Source organism: Balaenoptera borealis, assembly GCF_965194805.1.
Source record: "Balaenoptera borealis genome assembly, chromosome: 2".
NCBI lineage: Eukaryota > Metazoa > Chordata > Mammalia > Artiodactyla > Balaenopteridae > Balaenoptera > Balaenoptera borealis.
Window position 1 is genome coordinate 44,972,900 of NC_138867.1, and position 20,227 is coordinate 44,993,126.

At 44.9% G+C, this 20,227-nt stretch overlaps 1 protein-coding gene and 1 long non-coding RNA gene across 2 annotated transcripts in view; one reads left to right on the forward strand and one right to left on the reverse strand.

The window, feature by feature from the left end:
• The window catches only part of IL31RA (interleukin 31 receptor A), a gene marked incomplete at its 5' end in the record, with an annotated part of 39,211 nt that extends 25,043 nt beyond the window's left edge, over nucleotides 1-14,168 (forward strand). The window contains 6 exon segments of the mRNA XM_082379598.1: nucleotides 563-664; nucleotides 1,609-1,755; nucleotides 3,603-3,743; nucleotides 9,179-9,272; nucleotides 10,460-10,541; nucleotides 11,868-14,168. Of these exon segments, the coding sequence (XP_082235724.1) occupies nucleotides 563-664; nucleotides 1,609-1,755; nucleotides 3,603-3,743; nucleotides 9,179-9,272; nucleotides 10,460-10,541; nucleotides 11,868-12,317 (1,016 nt within the window). The 3' untranslated portion in view covers nucleotides 12,318-14,168.
• The window catches only part of LOC309624477, a 249,491-nt gene that overhangs the window by 99,377 nt on the left and 129,887 nt on the right, over nucleotides 1-20,227 (reverse strand). The gene's annotated exons all lie outside the window — the stretch shown is intronic.

Here is a 20,227-nt window from a genome sequence, read left to right on the forward strand (position 1 = left end):
ATAAGTGAGGCTTTACTCTCCCAATCCTATCAGTCCAACCATTTCTTAATACTTAATAGCATCCATATGAAGAGTTGTGCTTATGTAGGGATGCAGACAGACAGAAGAGCTACAATTTATGGTACCTGAGTTCTCTAGGGTGATATGCTATTGAAAGAAGGATTAAGTTTATTCTGTAGTGCCCCAAATCATGTAACAGAATCAGTGATGGAGGAGAGACTGGAGCTCTTACTTCTCCCTTCCTGGGTGGCTCTGTCATTTTGTCAGAGTGGTGCAGGTTTAGTTCTAAGAATTAATTTTAAAATGTTAGAACTGGAATAGACATTAGAGACCATCCAACCTAACTTCCTTATTTTCCATATGTGGAAACTATAGAAAAATAAAATATCTTCTGTAAGTCATAGGCCATAAGTCTTAGTCTAGCTTTCCTTCTATGCCATGCTCTGTGCCTAATGCTTGTTTCTCTCTCCCCCCACTCTCTCTCCCCCACCTCCTTTCCTCTCCATCTCCCTCCCTCCCCCACCTTCCCTCTCTCTCTCTCCCCCCTCCCCTTTTTCCACAGATGAACTAAAACCTTTCTGGTGCTATAACATCTCTGTGTATCCAATGTTGCAAGACGGAGTGGGTGAGCCATATTCTCTCCAGGCTTATGTCAAAGAAGGTGGTATGTATGGACAAGTTTCTATTGAGGAAAGGAAACACTGGGGCCTGTCCAACATTTACACAAGGCTGTGAAGGCCTGTAGCTTGTTCACAGCTGCTTTAGTGCCCATCCGTGCTGCACCTTAGCTCGTAGTAAGCTATGTATGTTTGACCCAGTTGTGGTCACGGTGTGGATTCACTGAATTTTTTTTTGGCTGCACTGTGCGGCATGTGGGATCTTAGTTCCCCGACCAGGGATCGAACCTGCACCCCCTGCATTGGAAGCGTGGAGACTCAACTACTGCACCACCAGGGAAGTCCCTGGATTCACTGAATTTTAAAGCTGGAGTAGACATTAGAGATCATCAAGTCCAAGCCCTTCATCTAACAAATGGAAAATTGAGGCTCAGAGAGGTGAAATAACTTGCCCAAAGTCGCAAAGAAACTTAGTGCAAATAGCGCTGTAAGCAGAAACAACATTTAGCTAAGACCAAGTTAGGGACCCTAAGAGTTATTCATAACTTGGAGATGCTAAAATATTATTTTTAATTGTGTAGTGATAAGCCAGGGTTTTATTGGCAAACCACTCAGACTTTATCTTTTTGAAAGTTAACATCTTCCAGATTCAACCTTAGGAAATATATCCTGTCACTCAGAGGTAGCCCATGGAGGCATACTCTTCAATTGTTTGATAATAGCTATTACAGGTATGAATGAAAGATCTGGGTTCCAAGTCAGAGGGAGAGGTCTTGTTCTCTGGTCTTTGACACTGCTTCCCTTCCTGTTCAAGATGGATGATTCTAGACAACAATTTTCTCAAACAAACTGATTCATCAGTTCCCTACTCTTCCCCCACCTCCCACCCCCAGCACTGATTACAGTCTGAGGACTGGCCAGAGATTTTGTGGGGCGAGGATCTGCTGGTGTGTGATTCGGTGTTTATTATTTATCTCCCTGTCCTATAAAGTTCCATCAGCAGGTCCCATGACAAAGGCGGAGAACATTGGTGTGGAGACAGTCACAATTACATGGAAGGAGATTCCCAAGAGTCAGAGAAATGGTTTCATCAACAACTGTACCATATTTTACCAAGCTGAAGATGGAAAGGAATTCTGTAAGTGAGCTTATAGACAAGTTGAAAGAACCCCAAGCCCCAGATAGATGCTGTGGATAGACCTGCTGTAGGGGTGACTCCCATGGCTGGTGCCCTGCCACCATGCAGGAATCACTCAGCTTCTTTGAGCTTCTCTGAGAATGGGGCCAAGGGCACCCACCTCTTGAGTTTTTTAGAGTCAGGTGAGAGTGAAATGACTGTACCTGAGAGTCCTGTAGGAACCAGAGGACTTGATATAATTTGTGCCTGTCAGGCCATGAACAGGTGGGCCTTCTGGGAGCTTCCTGACCTTTATTCCGGAGTGGGGCATACCTGGATTAAAGGCTGGAGGGGGACAGACCCTGTTTGGTGGCACTTACTTCAGTGCAGGACCCTTTACCGTGACTCCTACTGTCCACTGCCTTTTTCTTGCGTCTACAATATTGCCTAACATCCTAAATTCTGGGCTAGTCTTGGATTCCCATTTAGGCTAATTTTTTGTTGTTGTTGTTACAGTAAAATACATATAACACAAAACTTACCACTTTAAACATTTGAAAGTGTACAATTTAGTGGCATTAAGTACATCCATAATGTCGTGCAACCATTACCACTACCTATTTCCACCCCAAATAGAAATCCTGTACCCATTCAGTCACTACCTTACCCTTGTCCCACAGTCCCTGGCAACCACAAAATTGCTTTCTGTTTCTATGGATTTACCTATTCTGGATATTTCATATAAACAAAATCATACAATATGTGGCCTTTTTTTGCCTGGCTTCTTTCACTTAGCATAATGTGTTCAAAGTTCATCCATGTTATAGCATGTTTATAGCATATAATTTTATATGCTATAATATAAATATATAGCAATAATTTTCTATTATATGGATAAACATTTTGTTTATCCATTCATCAGTTGATGGGACATTTGGGTTGTTTTCATCTTTTAGCCAGTGTGATTAATGCTGCTATGAACATTGGTGTACAACTATCTGTTTGAATCTCTGCTTCTTATTCTTTGGAGTGTATTACTAGGAGTAGAATTGCTGGGTCATATGGTAATTCTAGTTTAACTTATTTAGGAACCACCAAACTCTTTTCCATAGCAGCTACCCCAATTTACATTTCTACCAGCAATATATGAGAATTCTAATTTCTCCACATCCTTACCAACACTTGATATTTTCCATTTAAAAAAAAAGTGTGGCTATCCTAGTGGGTGTAAAGTGCTATTTCAATGTGGGTTTTTTTTAACTTCAATGTGGTTTTGATTTGTACTTCCTTAATAACTAATGATGTAGAGCATCTTTGTACTTGCTCTTTGGCCATTTGTGTATCTTCTTTGGAGAAAGTCTTTTCAGACTCTTTGCCATTTTTAAATTGGGTTGTTTGTCTTCCGGTTGTTGAGTTGTTAAGAGTTTTGTTTTTGTTTTTTTTAACATATTCTAGATACAAATTCCTTATCAAATATATGATTTGCAAATATTTTCCCATTCTGTAAGTTGTTTTTTCACTCTCTTGATAGTGTCTTTTGATGCACAACAACTTTTAATTTTAATGAAGTTCAGTTTAATCTTTTTGCTGCTTGTGTGTTTGGTGTCTTATTTAAGAAATCATTTCCAAATTCAAGGACATATAGATTTATCCTATGTTTTCTAAGCGTCATATAGATTTAACTCTTATATTTAGGTCTTTGATCCATCTTGATAGGCTAATTTTAATCAGAACATGAATAGAGAGATTGGGATATGAGGTGGCCAAGCTTGGAAGCCCAGGTTCCAATGCTTTTATTTCAGTGCCACTAAAGCACAGTTTTCACTTGGGTTTGGCTGTGGTGTTTGACTTTTATATTTTTCCTTTAGCCAAGACAGTCAACTCCAGCATCCTGCAGTATAGCCTGGAGTCCCTGACACGAAAGACCTCTTACACTGTTCAGGTCATGGCCAGCACCAGTGCTGAGGGAACTAGTGGCACCAGGATAAACTTCAAGACATTGTCAATTAGTGAGTACTCCTTCAGTCCCCGGGAATGTCTCCTTGGCATTTCCTTTAGGCTAGTCATAGATGATGTTTCCCAAAGGCAGGGGGAAGGCAAATGAAAGGGAGAAGTGAGAAGAACCATCTGCTGTCTGACTCATTGGCCTTCCTGGAAAGCATATGGGTGAGGAGGGAGGAGGGAGAGCAGGAAAATTGAGAGCTGAATTTGGAAAGATGGGTCATTTTGCTTCTTCCTGGGTAGCCCCGAATCTTCTTAGGGAGGAGGGATCAAGTTAATGCCAACTTCACTGTCACTCCAAACCAGCTCCCACCTCAAGGCTATCCCCAAGTTCATAGTCACCAGTCCCTGTGTGTCAAACAAGGGAAAACCATGGTTGATCAAGCACCATTGGCCCACTTAACCTCATTGTTTGTGGAGTTTTTTGAGTAGAAAAGTGTATGATATGTTCTACTAATCAGCTTTTATATTAAAAAATGGGAGCAAGAAAAATTTAATAAATACAACAATAATGTAAAATATAATGTGATTCATACGATGGTTATGGGGAATATTCAAGAGGGAAAGAAGACAGGCTGAAGAGGGAGATGAAGAAGAAAGAAGGAAGGAGAATGGGAGAAACAGAGAAACAGGAGAATGGGAGAAACAGAAATCTCTGTCTTTGAATGACAGCGGTTTGATTTTAAGGATATACTAACACTTTTAAAAAAAATGAACCTTAAAAGTGAAGGAACATTGCAAAATTTTCAATAAAAGCTATAAATAGACTAAGTATTCTTGATATTCTCCTGTTCATCATCACACATCCAAAAGAATACAAATAGCTTATGGTTCTGGAAAATGTGAGTAAAGCATGTGTTTTTACACAGAAAACATGTTCTGTTTTTATTGACTAACATTGTCTTTTGGGAGTTCTTTTTGATATTGCTCTTTAAAATCTTTTAAAATCATGTTATATTTTCACAACACTAGGCACAAATTGCATTATCTGATGGAATTTTCTCTACGGGTCAGATTGAAGGCAAGAGCCTGCCTTGGAGACTGGAAGTTTCTTACTCTTGTTTCTTTTGTTTGTTTGTTTGTCATTTTTTAAATTGGAGTATAATTGCTTTACAATGTTGTGTTAGTTTCTGCTGTACAGTGAAGTGAACCAGCTATATATATACCTATTTCCCCTCCCTCTTGGACTTCCCTCCCACCCCTCCCCCTCCTCCCCCCCATCCCACCCATCTAGGTCGTCACAGAGCACTGAGCTGAGCTTCCTGTGCATGTTCCTGCTAGCTATCTGTTTTACACATGGTAGTGTATATATGTCAGTCCTAATCTCCCAATTTGTCCCACCCTCCCCTTCCCGCCCTGTGTCCACATGTCCGTTCTCTACATCTACATCTCTATTCCTGCCCTGCAAATAGGTTCATCTGTACCATTTTTCTAGATTCCACATCTATGCATTAATATACGGTATTTGTTTTTCTCTTTCTGGCTTACTTCACTCTGTATGACAGACTCTAGGTCCATCCACATCACTACAAATGACCCAATAAAACCTTCCTATAGGAGTTCACTGTGTTCTGTGGTTTAAGTGGGTGTGCTTAATTGTTCTGGAATTTCTGATCAATTGAAATTAAAAAATCTTGTTGCAATAATAGTGGTTTTGCCACTCCCGTTTGTTTGAGATGCATCTGTCCCGTGTTTGGTTGGGGTCTTATTCAGTGTGTGTTGCCACCAGCTGCTCACAGGTAAAGCAGAAATTCTCTTTTACCAGCAAGTTTCTGCTTTTTATTTTTAGAACAAATCATCAGGGAAATGAAGAGAGGATGCTTTTGCTTTGGGTTGCGGTCAAGAACTGATTAAATAATTTAGTGTCCCGGCACACACTAAAAATCAGACACTTCAGTTGTGATCTCAGTGGCATATTTGTTTGCTTATGTTTTATTACATTTATTATTGCAGATGTTCAGTAGTTCATTACTTTCTCTTATTGTTTCTTCTGAAAATTTAATTTGCCGTTGTAACTACAGTGTTTGAGAACTCAGCATCCTTGTTTTCTACAAATACTGATTAAAACAAAATGCTGTAAAATGTAAAACATTGTAATTACCTTCCCATGTCTTTGTTGTATTTGTGCTGAAATGTTTTCACATTCCTTTGTCTGGAAGAAATTCTTTGCTTTCATTTTGACTATGTTGCTTACCTTGAAATCAGTAGGTTTTGATATTTTCTCTTGGAAAATTTAATATCTTTTTGGGAATATGTAATATATCTAATAAAAGATAAATATTATCATGTAAAACAAACGAACAAAAAAAACCTCATACCTTTTTATGGCTGAGTAATATTTCATTGTATATATGTACCACATCTTCTTTATCCTTTCATCTGTTGTTGGACATTTAGGTTGTTTCCATGTCCTGGCTATTGTAAATAGTGCTGCAATGAACATTGGGGTGCATGTGTCTTTTTGAATTATGGTTTTCTCAGGGTATATGCCCAGTAGTGTGATTGCTGGGTCATTTGGTAGTTCTATTTTTAGTTTTTTAAGGAACCTCCATACTGTTTTCCACAGTGGCTGTATCAATTTATGTTCCCACCAACAGTGTAAGAGGGTTCCCTTTTCTCCACGCCCTCTCCAGCATTTACTGTTTGTAGATTTTTTGATGATGGCCATTCTGACCAGTGTGAGGTGACACCTCATTGTAGTTTTGATTTGCATTTCTCTAATAATTAGTGATGTTGAGCATCTTTTCATGTGCCTCTTGGCCATCTGTATGTCTTCTCTGGTGAAATGTCTATTTAGGTCTTCTGCCCATTTTTTAATTGGGTTGTTTGTTTTTTTGATATTGAGCTCCATGAGCTGTTTGTATATTTTGGAGATGAATCCTTTGTCTGTTGCTTCGTTTGCACATATTTTCTCCCATTCTGAAGATTCTGTCTTTTCATCTTATTTATGGTTTCCTTTGCTGTGCAAAAGCTTTTAAGTTTAATTAGGTCCCATTTGTTTATTTTTGTTTTTATTTTCATTACTCTAGGAGGTGGGTCAAAAAAAATCTTGCTGTGGTTTATGTCAAAGAGTGGTCTGCCTATGTTTTTGTCTAAGAGTTTTATAGTATCCGGTCGTACATTTAGGTCTCGAATCCATTTTGAGTTTATTTTTGTGTATGGTGTTAGGGAATGTTCTAATTTCATTCTTTTACATGTAGCTGTCCAGTTTTCCCAGCACCACTTATTGAAGAGGCTGCCTTTTCTCCATTGTATGTTCTTGCCTCCTGTGTCATAAATTAGGTGACCATATGTGTGTGGGTTTATCTCTGGGCTTTCTATCCTGTACCATTGATCTATATTTCTGTTTTTGTGCCAGTACCATACTGCCTTGATTACTGTAGCCTTGTAGTGTAGATTAGTCAGGGAGCCTGATTCCTCCAGCTCCATTTCTTTCTCAAGATTGCTTTGGCTATTCGGGGTCTTTTGTGTTTCCATACAAATTGTAAAATTTTTTGTTCTAATTCTGTGAAGAATGCCATTGGTAATTTAATAGGGATTGCATTGAATCTGTAGATTGCTTTGGGTAGTATAGTCATTTTCACAATATTGATTCTTCCAATCCAAGAACATGGTATATTTCTCCATCTGTTTATGTCATCTCTGATTTCTTTCATCAGTGCTTTATAGTTTTCTGAGTCCAGATTTTTGCCTCCTTAGGTAGGTTTATTCCTAGGTATTTTATTCTTTTTGTTGCGATGGTGAATGGGATTATTTCCTTAAGTTCTCTTTCTGATTTTTCATTGTTAGTGTATAGGAATGTAAGAGATTTCTGTGCATTAATTTTGTATCCTGCCACCTTACCAAATTCATTGACTAGTTCTAGTAATTTTCTGGTGGCATCTTTAGGATTTTCTAAGTATAGTATCATGTCATTTGCAAACAGTGACAGTTTTACTTCTTCTTTTCCAATTTATATTCCTTTTATTTCTTTTTCTTCTCTGATTGCCATGGCTAGGACTTCAAAACTGTGTTGAATAAGGGGGGCAAGTGTGGACATCCTTGTCTTGTTCCTGATCTTAGGGGAAATGCTTTCAGTTTTTCACCATTAAGAATGATGTTTGCTGTGGGTTTGTCATATATGGCCTTTATTATGTTGAGGTAGGTTCCCTCTATGCCCATTTTCTGGAGAGTTTTTATCAAAAATGGTGCTGAATTTTGTCAAAAGCTTTTTCTGCGTCTATTGAGATGATCATATGGTTTTTATTCCTTAATCTGTTAATATGGTGTATCACACTGATTGATTTGTGTATATTGAAGAATCCTTGCATCCCCGGGATAAATCCCACTTGATCGTGGTGTATGATCCTTTTAATGTGTTGTTGGATTCTGTTTGCTAGTATTTTGTTGAGGATTTTTGCACTGATGTTCATCAGTGAAATTGGTCTGTAATTTTTTGTGATATCTTTGTCTGGTTTTGGTATCAGGGTAATGGTGGCCTTGTTGAATGATTTTGGGAGTGTTCCTCCCTCTGAAGTTTTTTGGAAGAGTTTGAGAAGGATAGGTGTTAGTTCTTTAAATGTTTGATAGAATTCACCTGTGAAGCCATCTGGTTCTGGACTTTTGTTTGTTGGAAGATTTTTAATTACAGTTTCAATTTCATTACTCGTGATAGGTCTGTTACTCTTGGTTCTTATAGATCTCCCTGCTTCTGTCTTTGATCCTCTACCATCTGTTTTCCACATAGCAGCCAGAGTTTAAAATCCTAGACCCCCTGCTTAAAAGCCACCAATGGCTTCTGTTGTATTTTGAATTAAATCCAAACTTCTTCCCATTGCTTTCAGAACCCTTCCTCATCTGTCCCTTCCTGACCTCACCTCCCACCACTTCCCATTTATGTTCCCATTTATGCTTTTCCTTCTGCCTGGAATGCTTTCCCTTCTGCCTGGAATGCTTTCCCCTGCATGAACGTGGGCGGTTCCTTCTCATTATTCACATTAGCTCAGATTTCACTTCTCCAAGGAGTCTTCCTTTGCCACCCTATCTAAAGGTGCTAACCCCCTACCCACTTTACCCTACTCTCTATCACCCCATTTTATCTGAAATAATCTTACATTATTTATTGTCTGAATTCTTGAACCAGAAGGTAAGCTCCACGAGAGTAGGGATCTTGTGTTTCTTGCTTCTTGCTATTTATTTTATTACCCAGAATAGTGTTTGGCAAATTGTAAGTGCTCAGAAAATGTGTACTAGATGAATGAAGTTGGAGGATGAACCTGGGGAACACAATTTCTGTCAGTATTATTCAGGGAGAAGAGAAATTGAATGAATTTGAATTAAATTGAAAGAAAACTTATAGGGTATATGTTGCTGAAGCTACTGGAAGAAAACATTAATCTTTGATTTTTTTCAAGAAAGTAAGGGGCTCAACCTGCTACGAACTTTTGTTCTCCTTTTCTCAAAGGCGTCTTTGAGATTTTCGTTATAACTTCTCTGGTTGGAGGGGGCTCTCTTATTCTCATCATCCTGACGGTGGCATATGATCTCAAAAAACACAAGTGAGTTTGTAGACAATAGTGTGGGCCCTCAAAATCGGGTGTGGAAAGGGGTGGAAGACACCATGGGTGGAAGAGGGCACACTGCCATTAAGGGGTGTCCATTCATTTATTGAGTTGATACATATTTATTGAATTTATTGTATGCCTTACACTGTGGCAATCAGAATTCTAACCAAACAAGAAGACTTGTACTCCCGACAGCGCTGTGCACCGGGCCTAGGACTTTTTGAAGCCAGGGAAGTGCCAGCTGCCCCACAGGCTTTGTCTGCTGTGTTCGGCATCTGAGACTAGAGCTGGGGAGAAGATCCTCTCTCTGTGTGTCTAGAGGGGACCCCTGGCAGCAGCAAGGGCCCTCAAGGCCACCAGCCTCTCTCCCAGGCAGAGCAGGGAGCAGGGTGCCCATGGAGTTAGAGCACTGGCCAGCGTATGCCCAGCACCGGCGGGTCCTTGCTTGTGGCGCAGTGTTGGAGGGCTCGCTGAGGCCCATTTGTCCTGCCTGCTCTGGCCACTGTAGGGAAGGCAGCTTGTCTTCAGGGTCTCGTGCTTTCTCTCCCCAGAGAGCCTCATTCTACCCTGAGGGTCAAGGGCTCTCTCCCCATTAGACCGCTCTCTCCAGAGTTACACAGTCGTGGGCCTTCTCTGCCAAGCAGCTGTGCTTAGTTATGGCTGAGCTAATGTCAACCTCAGTTCCCAGCTTTGGGTTGTAAGCGAGTCATCAGCACACATTCTCGTACATTTTGCGTGTGTAACAAGCTCCCAAGTGGTACTGATGCTGCTGGTTGGGACCACACTTTGAGAATCACTGCTCTGAAGTGTGGGTATCTTAACAGGCTTAGAGGGTTACCTTTCCTGGGGAATAAATCTCAAGGACATGGCTCTGTGATGGTGTGATTTCCGGCATCAGGACCAGGGGGTGGAGATGCAGGGGTGGGAGAGCGGGGAAGAGTAAGAACAGCTTTGCCTGGGGAAAGGTCTCCTCCCATCACGTCCCATAGTTGACTTGCGATTTCACCCCCCAAAGTACTTTGCTTTCCCAGTTTCTGTCAGGAGGCTGTGAGCTTGCCCTTATTCAATAGGGAGCCATACAATTCCCTGCATCGAAGCCCTGCTCTTTTGGCTTGGCCATGCAGTAGAAGTAAAATGTTTCTTGGACTCACTTTCTATTTTAAAATCTTACCTCTTATTAGCAAATTAAAGCACCTATGTTGGCCCAGTGTCCCCAACCCTGCTGAAAGAAGTATAGCCACATGGCGTGGAGATCATTTCAAGGTAAACACTCCTGTTTTTGTTAAGGAGATTGTTGAGCAGGCTGGTTGTGGGAGGTGGACACGGTGATGGACTGAGGTTTGCATAGGGTTCACATAAAGAGAACTCGAGGTTAAAAAGTCCCAGGGAATGGCTGGCAGCACAGGTGGAATCAGCCTTCCTGGAATGACTTTGACCTCATTCTTTGGACAAGAGGAAAGGGCTTTACCAGACTTATAGTACCCAGTGTTTGCTGGGCATAAAACTGCTCCTATAAAGGATGCCACGGAAGAGACACTGGCCCTACCCTTAAGGACCTGACTGTCTAATTAGAAAGCAGGAGAACCCAGCTATAAGATTGGAGACCATTTAAAAAGCAGCCAAGAGCAAGTTAATCTAGAGACCACCTGGGGACCCGAGGGGCCGCTAATGTGCATTTCCGTCCAAAGGCTGGGGCAGGCTGCATCAAATTGTTTTTCTCAGATTGGAGACGTTGGCAATGGGGTTTTCTAGGGAGTTATCCATAACAGAAACCTCCCATTTTCATACATTTTTAAATTGAAAACGGTTCTGAAATTTTAAGGTTTAATTTCTCAGTTAAGTAGAAAGAAGCCCAATCAAATATAACCTTTAAATCCTTGCTACTGAAAGACTGTTTCCAGTATTCCTTGATAACGAATTTTTAATATTAGCCCCTGTTTCAACTCAGAAGTCTTTTTTTAGCACGGACATGAAAATTATTTTTATTATTTATTTAATTAAATTTTGGTTGTTTCTATTTTCTTCTCTCCTTTATCATTCATGTGTTACCTTATTTAATTTCCTACTTACCAAAAGTTATTAAGAGAGTAAACTAATTCATAGGCAGTCTTGTCTGATGTCTAAAATGTTTTTTGAATCATCTGTAGGTCTGGCCTCTGTAGCAGTCACTTATTAATCACTCACTCTACGCCAGGCAGTGAGCTAGGCTCTGGGGATACAAAGATGTCGGACACCACCTCCACCAGGAGTTCACCTTTGATTTTCTGGTGATGTTGGGCAAGTTATTTGTCTTTATGATAATTCTAATTTTGATGCTTCCATCTTCACTGGGATTTTATGAGCATATGATTATGTGGAAAATAGCCTTGAGCTCTCTAGAAGAAGAAATTGTTTGAATACACTGCATTCTTCTCAGGAAATGGGCCACTCTGGCTCAGCTCCCATGGAAGGGCACCACTTCTGGCCTCTCAGAGGAATGAGGGGGGCTGGTCCAGAGGTGGGGCTTTGGGTGTCCCAAGCCTAATAGCTTTTGGCTATATCATATGTGGCCCCCAAATGACCATTGGGGTTTCCCTTTCTCTTTTCCAGGATAAGCTAAATCTGAAGGAGTTTGATGACTCTGTGAACACAGAAGAAGATGGGATTCTAAAACCATGTTCTGCCCCCAGTGACCTTACTGACAGGTTGGTGGTAAATTTTGAGAATTTTCTGGAAGTGGTTTCCACAGAGGAACCTGAAAAGGGTCAGGAAAATATCTTGGGAGGGGAAAAAAATGAGTACATGACCTCCCCATATGGGACTTATTGTCCCGCAGTTTCAGTCGAGATCCCACCCAGAGAATCGCAACACCTGCGTTCTGGAATGCCAGAGGGGATCTGCTCAGAAGCCAAAGAGCATCTGCTCCCTCCTACCCAAGGTTTAGGGCCAGACCATCTCTGTGGGGAAGGAGCACCAAACCCATACTTGGAAAATACAGTGACAACCAGAGAATTTCTCATGTCTGAAAAACTTCTAGACCAAACCCAAAGAGAAGTCTAAATGCCGCCATGGCTTGAATCCCCCTACGTCTCAGTGTGCATGACTTGCAGAGAGAAGACTTGGCTACAAGAGCTTCCTTGGCGTCTCCCCATCCCGCTTGTGTTACAGAAAGTCTCGCACACCCCCGAGTGACTCGTTGAGGTTAGTTGGCCCAGACGTGTAGCTTGCTTGAGAAGAAAGGATGGTGGACTTCCCTGGTGGTGCAGTGGTTAAGAATCTGCCTGTCAGTGCAGGGGACACGGGTTCGAGCCCTGGTCTGGGAAGATCCCACATGCCGTGGAGCAACTAAGCCTGTGCGCCACAACTACTGAGCCCTCATGCCACAACTACTGAAGCCCGCGTGCCTAGAGCCCGTGCTCCACAACAAGAGAGGCCACTGCAATGAGAAGCCCGTGCGCTGCAATGAAGAGTAGCCCCCGCTCGCCATAACTAGAGAAAGCCTGCGCACAGCAATGAAGACCCAACGCAGCCAAACATAAATAAATAAATTAATTAATTAAAAATAAAGATTTAAAAAGAAAGGATGGTGATCAGCCTGAGCACTTTGCAGAGGAAAAGCAATTTATTTTCTTTTGTTCAGATAACAGGCTCTCGCTAAGGCCTCTGGCAGATTGACTTGGAGGGGCAGTGGACACCAGAGGTGGACATGTCTGGCCTTCCTGAGGAATTGGGCCATGGGCACAGTCTTTGCTGGGGCCACTCCTCACAGCTCCAGGAGACACCTTCCCTGTTGCCAAAGGACAGTTGCTTAGTTGGCACCTGGGTGGTCTGGCAGGAGGTGAGGCTCTCTCCCTCCACCTTGACCTCCCTGGCTCCAGGCTACACCTCTGAGGTAGCGCTGACACCACTTTAGAGATTAAGTCTCTCTCAACATAGGGGTGGGAGGTGGTGTGGCCCTCCTGATGGTGTGCCTGAAATGCCTCATTACCCTCATTAAATCTCAAGTGTCTGTAGCAAAACCCCTGCCCAGGACTCTGGCCCTTGGTCCACTGCATGGCTGGGGATGGAGGAACGAGGGAGGGCCTTGGCAGCGCACTGGGGAGCGGACTCTCGCCGGGCCGGCAGGTCCACACCACTGTCCAGGCCACTGCCCAGCCCTGCAGACAGTTCCTGGAGGCCCTCGCTGCCCCTCTATCTTGCACCCAAGCCTGGGAATAGAAAGATACCAAAGACTGCAGCAGCTTTTTACAGGGACTCTGTCCCCTCACACTGGCTCAGAGCCCAGGAATGCTTACTGAACACACCCTTCAAAGGCCTCTTCCCAGAAGCAGCGGAGCAGGGCCTGGGGACATGGAAGGCTTAGCACCTGTGCTGCTCCAACACCAGGACTCCTCTGCCTTCGCGCACCAAAGCCCAGGGCTTGCAACCATGACTGGAGCCTTTAGCCCAAGTGCTAATGGCAGATACCCGGGAACTTATGGCTGGCACTGGGCTCGTACCCTGAGCACAGTGACATCACATGACTTCCTGACGTGTGGCTAAGACTCACGTGGCCATCAGGGGAGGTCGCTGAGAGCCTGGTGAGATGGGGGCAGCGGGGCACAGCGAGCCCGGCATTTGCCAGAGAGAAAGGCTGACGGTAATTTTCCTAAGAGTGCTTGAGAAGTCAGTGCTTGTGTAGCGGGCACAAACTTCACAAGCCACCGACTCAGGTGTGCAAAACCATCACTTTACTTTTCTAGAACTAAAATTAATTTCTGGCCCGAGCCCCTGGACTTTTGAAGTGGCCACGGCCCAGGGCAACGATTTGCGTCGCCTCGGGTTTGTAACTCGGCCTCGCTCGGGATTTTGTGCCCCGTCCACCCTGAGACTGGCTCCGGACGCCAGCGGATGTTCAGGGGAGCAGCATGGAGTCTGGCAGCGATGCCACCCCGCCAGCCCATCACCTGCCACTGTCCTCAGCCAATCGCTGCATCCTTATCACAGGCACAGGCAGGGGGATGCCTTCCCAAAGCTCTCTCCTCGTTAAATCTCCAGCGTCTGTAGCACCCTCCCACCCCCCAGATTCGTCACTCCTAGTTTACAGAGCAGCAACTACTGATAAATCAAGGAATAAGGGGGGCCTGGAGCAGGGCTCTGGGGAACCTGTGTCCTGGGAGTGGAAAGGGACCAAACGAAGGGGATGCACGAGGTCCCAGCTGTGGTGGGTTCTCTCCGCCCTGATACCTCCCCCACCCCCGACTGTTGTGATGTGGGCACTTCTATGAGCCGCCAGTCCCCCAGAGTTCCAGATGGGGCCCTTTCCGCCTGCCTCTGATTTGTGAACTCACAGGAGGTCCTAGCTTGGTGCCCCAAAACTCCTCCCTCCCTCCTGTGACCCTCTGCCACCTCCAGCTGAGGGACAGGAGGGCCGTAGTGAGCCCCTCTAATCTTGTTTGTCTCACACCTGGGTGAGGCTTTTGAACCTAAATTCCAAGAATTTGATGGCTGGGGAGAAAGAAAAGGTCACAGATGGCTTCTGTGAGTGGGTTTCAGAGATGAAGATGTTGCCCTCTTCTCTCCTCCCCTTAATTATTCATGAAAGCCTGAATGAATAGTTTGCAAATACCACACCCTAGCCCTTCCTCTTTTCATTTCTTCTTCCCTTTTCTCACTTTCCTTCTTGCCTCCTGTCTTCTGCTTTTTTTCCACGACTCCCAGCAGCTTCTCATCTTTTTAACACTTCCTTTTTTTTTTTTTTTTCTATTTCTTGTTTCTTTTCTTTTTATTCCTTTCTCCCCTTCCCATCAGCCCCCCTTGTATGATTTTCAAATTTACTTTTGCCACCTTTGAGGGCTAGGGAAATCAGGGCCCTCTGTTTTGTTCTAGATCGTCCAAGATAGTTTCATAGGAGTCAGCATCTCCTGCTAGTAAGAGGAGCAGGAAGCCCAGAAACGCATTCTGCAGGCCACACACTTTGCTCTCCAGAGCAGGTCACAGGACATGGCCTAAAAGAAGCCAGTGGTGACCTTCCTCTCCTGGAATCGAGTCATGAACTGTCTCCACTCCCAGTGTCCTGCGCTGCCTCTGTGACTGGAGAAGGCCATCTGCGTTTTCTCTGTTCCTGTCAGAGAGACGTTGAGAGGACACAAACAGGAAAACTTGTGTTTTAGCAAGGTCATTAAAAACGGATAAAATTCCCGTTAGAGTTTTCTAGGGCTCTGGGAACCATGCAAACAGCTACGTTAGTGCCCTATTAATAGCCTTTCTTTTACAATAATATCAGGGAAAAAAATGTTAAAGAATGGCAGAGAAGCCAATCTGTGGTTAAAAAAGAGAGATGATACCTTCATTCTTTCTCAGGTGGCTGCAGTAAAACACAAGTAAAAGCACCAGGTGGGGGGCGGGTCCGGGTGGGGAGGGCGTGGTTTGCAAAGGGCCCCAGCCGTCCCCAGGCCGCTCCTACCTCGTGCGCGGAAAGCCTGTGCGGTCTGTCCGGCGCGCACCCAGCCCGCGACCCCGCGCCCCGCTCTCCGCCGGCCCCTACCTACTGCTGCCGCTGCAGGCACGCTTCAGCCCAGGGCTCAGCCAGCCAGCCAGCCCTCAGGCCCAGTCTGGGCTCTGTTTCTGTGGGCCCGTGAGCCAGAAATGATCCTGACATTTTGAAAGGCTAGAAAACGAAATGAAAGGAAGAATAACGTTTAATGAGATGTGAAAATTCCATAGAAATCAAATTTCAGTGTCTACCGGTGACGCCTAATGGGGACACAGCCGCGCCATCCTTTATGTGTCTCCCTTTATGTGCCTTATGCTGCTACCCACACACACACAGAACTGAGTAGTTGTGACAGAGAGTTTCTCCTACAGAACCTAAAATGATCACCATCTGGCCCTTTACAGAAATAGTTCGCTGGCCCACCCCTGTGTAGCCCACAGACATGGGGCTCAGACTGCACAAAGCACTTTAACTTGGAAATGGTTGCTAATGAGGAAAACAAAATCAGACTGTGTCATCCTGGGTTTCTAACCGGATAGGGACGGCCCCCTTAGAGGGGCACACGTCTCTGGCCCCCCAGAGCCCTCACGGTCCCTGTCCGCTGCTGCCCATAGCTAAGCTGGAGAGTTGATGGCTGCTTACCACTTACTCCAGGGGTCCTTGACCCAGGTCATTTTATCTCCCACCCCGCAACCGTCACACGTCTGGCAGCGCCTGAGGGTCTGAGCTAAGCCCGGCCCTGGGCCCACGGCACTTACCATGCGTGCTGCTAAGTGTCTATACAGAGCTCTAGGTGTCACTCTTTTTTTTTGTTGTAAACTTAAATTTTGTTCTGGACTCAACTTTACAACAACATCGACGACAAAAATCTCTTAATACCAATTATTTATATCATTCTTAATTCACACCTGATGTGATCTGTGTGTCCCTGTACATGTTTTCATCTATTGCAAGTTATATATTGATTCGATTGCAGTCTCCCTTTACTGTCACTCATTATTTAATGTGTAAAATTCCATGTATGAATATAGCTCATGGTGGCCACACGGAACCCCTCGGTGTACCTGCGTGTTGTGGCTTGCTAAGAATTGTTTTAAATGTCCTCCTCGTATAGAGAGACACTTTAGGGAACTTCGTTGCACAAAATTTTCTTTTCCCGCCTTTGTCCTCACTCCTTGGGGTTGTTTCCAGAGGTAGATTGGCTGGGTCAGAGTTTTATGGTTACTGCATGACTCTGCCCCCAAAAAAGCTACACTGATTTGCAATATCACCAGACACCTCTGAAGTATCCTTTGTCCTTTTCCACTGATAATCAGTTCTTCACTGCTGTTAATTGGATTTTGTCAATTTACTGGGTATGGTCAATGAGATTTCATAGTTATTTGTGTTGCTTAAATCATTATGAAGCTAAACTTTTCCCATCTATATTTTACTGTCCACACGTCCACCGGTTGACATTACAGAGTCTTCTATTTCTAAGCTCCCAGGGGCGTTGAGAGACCAGCTGAGCTGCTAGAAATTAGAGGCACTCAGCAGGACTTCAGAACAATTGATGGACTTTGTCCTCTGGTTGACTATTTAAAAATATGTGGGTTTTGTAGGGTATTTAAAAAGAAATTTCATGCTGATGTATTTTGTTAATTGTTTTATGCAAACATTAATTAGCAACAAGGCCTATTTATAATCAAAGTATGTGGCCTTACTGTGTCTTGCGTTCTTGCTGGGTGGGAGGTCCGGAGCGGAGTGACAAGGGTCATTAGCAGGCCTTGTTCCCTCTGCAGCTTTCACTGGACACTGGGGTCAGCAGGGGGAGAGTTTGCTCAGAAGCACAAACAGCCGCAGTTCACGTTTGCAAGAGCCTGGAGGCCGCCCCTGCCCTCCGTGCTGAGCTCCTGCTGGGCCATCCTGCCCAGATGCCTGTCCTCTTGCTGCTGAGAAAGGTGTGGGAGAGGCGGGGGTGGGGTGGGGTGGGAGGTGACCCCTCCAGGAGAGCACACAGCCAGCCGGCCCTGAGCCGCAGGGGGCTGTTCAAGGCAATCGAGGTGCTGATTCCCTTTGTAGGAATGGAATTCTCTGTCCTGCCCAGCTTCACTATATGTGTACGGCGAAATGCCAGGAAGGTGTCTCGAGGCCTGGACTCAGAGACAGAAATCAAGATGTGCAAACCAGATTGATGATGGCAACGAGGAAGGCTGACCACGTGTACCAGGAGAGACGCCTCTCTGTGGGCTGTGCATGTTGTCTTTTCCACGTATTGTTCGTATGTCGATGCAACACGTAATGCATGTGCAAGAAAGTTCTCTGTCTTAAGGAGCGTATGAAAACATGTTATTGTAATGAGAATAGCCTTTCAAATGCTTTATTGTAAGTGCATTTACATTTTGATCTTTCAAATAATAAAGCTGTAATACCGTTTTTATGTAATGCTATATTTCCATTTTAAAGCTTTACCCACTCAGATGTTTAAAATGAGACTTGAAAAAATGTAAAAAGCTAGCTTTGTTAGACATGAGGGGTCTTGTGGCTGTGGGAAGCACCAGAGCTCCAGGTGACCAGGGATCAGACGCCGGCAGTTACCTCTGTGCGCCTCCCACCAAGGAGCCAGCCGGGCCTCACGCCCGAGCTGTGGTTGTGCTCCTGCTTGATTCCTCGTGGCAGCATTTCAAACTCCTTCCAGCTCCTCGAGCTCCCTCGGGGTCTCCCCTCACTGCTCTCAGCAGGTGACGTGGCCCTCACTCACGGAGGATGCGCTGCCGGCCCGTCTCTCTTCTGGGAGGGTCTCAGAGGCTGAGGTGGCCCTGCTCTCGTCCATCCCTTCCTCGGCCTCTCCTGTACCTTCAACTTCTCCCTCTCCAACAGTTCCTTCCTCTCGGCCTCTAAACTTGCTCTGGTTGCTTCCAACTTAAAAGAGGACAAAGGATGCTCCTCGATCTTCACCTGCCTGTGCTACCTGTGACCCCGCAGCCCGGTCTGTGCTTCAGGGTAGAAAGGGCCACATCTAGTGTAGCAGCTTCTCCAGGTGGCTGAACTCCTTTTCTTTTTCTTTTTTTGGTAGTGAGAAGATTGCACTGCTAAAATATTCTAGAGGAATAGAAAGCAAGTGCTTCAGGAGCAGACAATTTTGGAACAGGGTACAAGGGCACCAGACTGGCCTCTTAAGTACCCAAATATGAGGCACATGTGTGCCCACTCTTGTTGGAGAAACGCTGGAGTGGGGCGGTTACCAGATTTTGTTCTGTTCATCACTAAGGTCGCCCACAGCTAATGTTTACCGACACTTGCTGTACCAGGCATGTGCTAAGGGCTTTCTGTGCATTATCCAGCAATTCTCACAGCGCTGTGAGGTACTATTACCCAACTTGCAGAAGGGTGGGGACCACAGACAGGGTAATACCATTATCCAATTTACAGACGAGGAAACTGAGCTCAGAGAGGCTTAAGTGACTTAGCCAAGGTTCTGCAACCAGGGAGTGGTGGGTTGGAGCCCAGGCTCCCAACTCCTCTTGTGCTACTCTGCCTCTGGTCAATAACAAGTTGGTTCCTGGGGTCAGAGAGAGTTAAAGGGGAGTGGAGACTCCAAGGTGTGGAGGGCCCTTGAGAATCTCTTCTTGGCTGGGCCTGGAGACCCTTCCTCTCTCTCATTGCCTGCCAGGACCCCTGAGATTGGTTTCAGATCCAGGAGTGGGTAGGGTTGGGGGCAGGCACCATGTCCATGTTCTCAGCACAGGGAATGAGAGGAAGGGAGAAGACCCAGGGAGCCTGAGCTTCAGGATGGGCTTGGGAGGCTGCAGAAGCCAGACGAGGTGCCACGACAGAGTGATAGACTCTGGGAGCACCCTGGGACCTTGGGCAGGGCAAAGGGAGGTCTGGTGGAAGAGGGGACTTCCCATGACAGTTGGAACAGAGCTCTGCACGTGACTTTCCCCTCCCACTAATCCCTTCTTTCCACTCCTCCCTAATCACTCTTCTGTTCTTTGTTTCTCAGACTCCTCTTGGCTGACTTGCCCCTTGAAACTCGGAGCTCCCTGGGGTTGAGTCCCTGGTGGACAGATCGCTTCACAAGCTCTCCGTCATCTACACCCAGGCTTCAGCTGCATCTGTGTCATCCCCAAATCTCCATCTGCATCGAGCCCAGGATCCACACTTCCAACTGCTCACTGGACATCTCCACTTGGAATGAACACGTCCAAGACGAAGAATGTGTATCCACAACCTATTTACTTCTCTTTCAGACCTTGTTTCTCCATTCTCATACTTGGACACTTGGAGTCATTGAAGCTCCTTCCTCGTCACCAGCATCTAGTGGGTCACCAAATCCTTATACTCCTCTCTGCAAAACTTCTCTCCCCATCAGCCCTCTCTACTCCATTCCCTCTAATCCCGTGCCAACCCTGGCTTGGTCAGCTTTGATCTGGACCTTTGAGCAGACGCCTCACTGGTCTTCCTTCCTGCAGCCCTACTTTCTACCCACAAACCCATCCTCCACATTACCTCC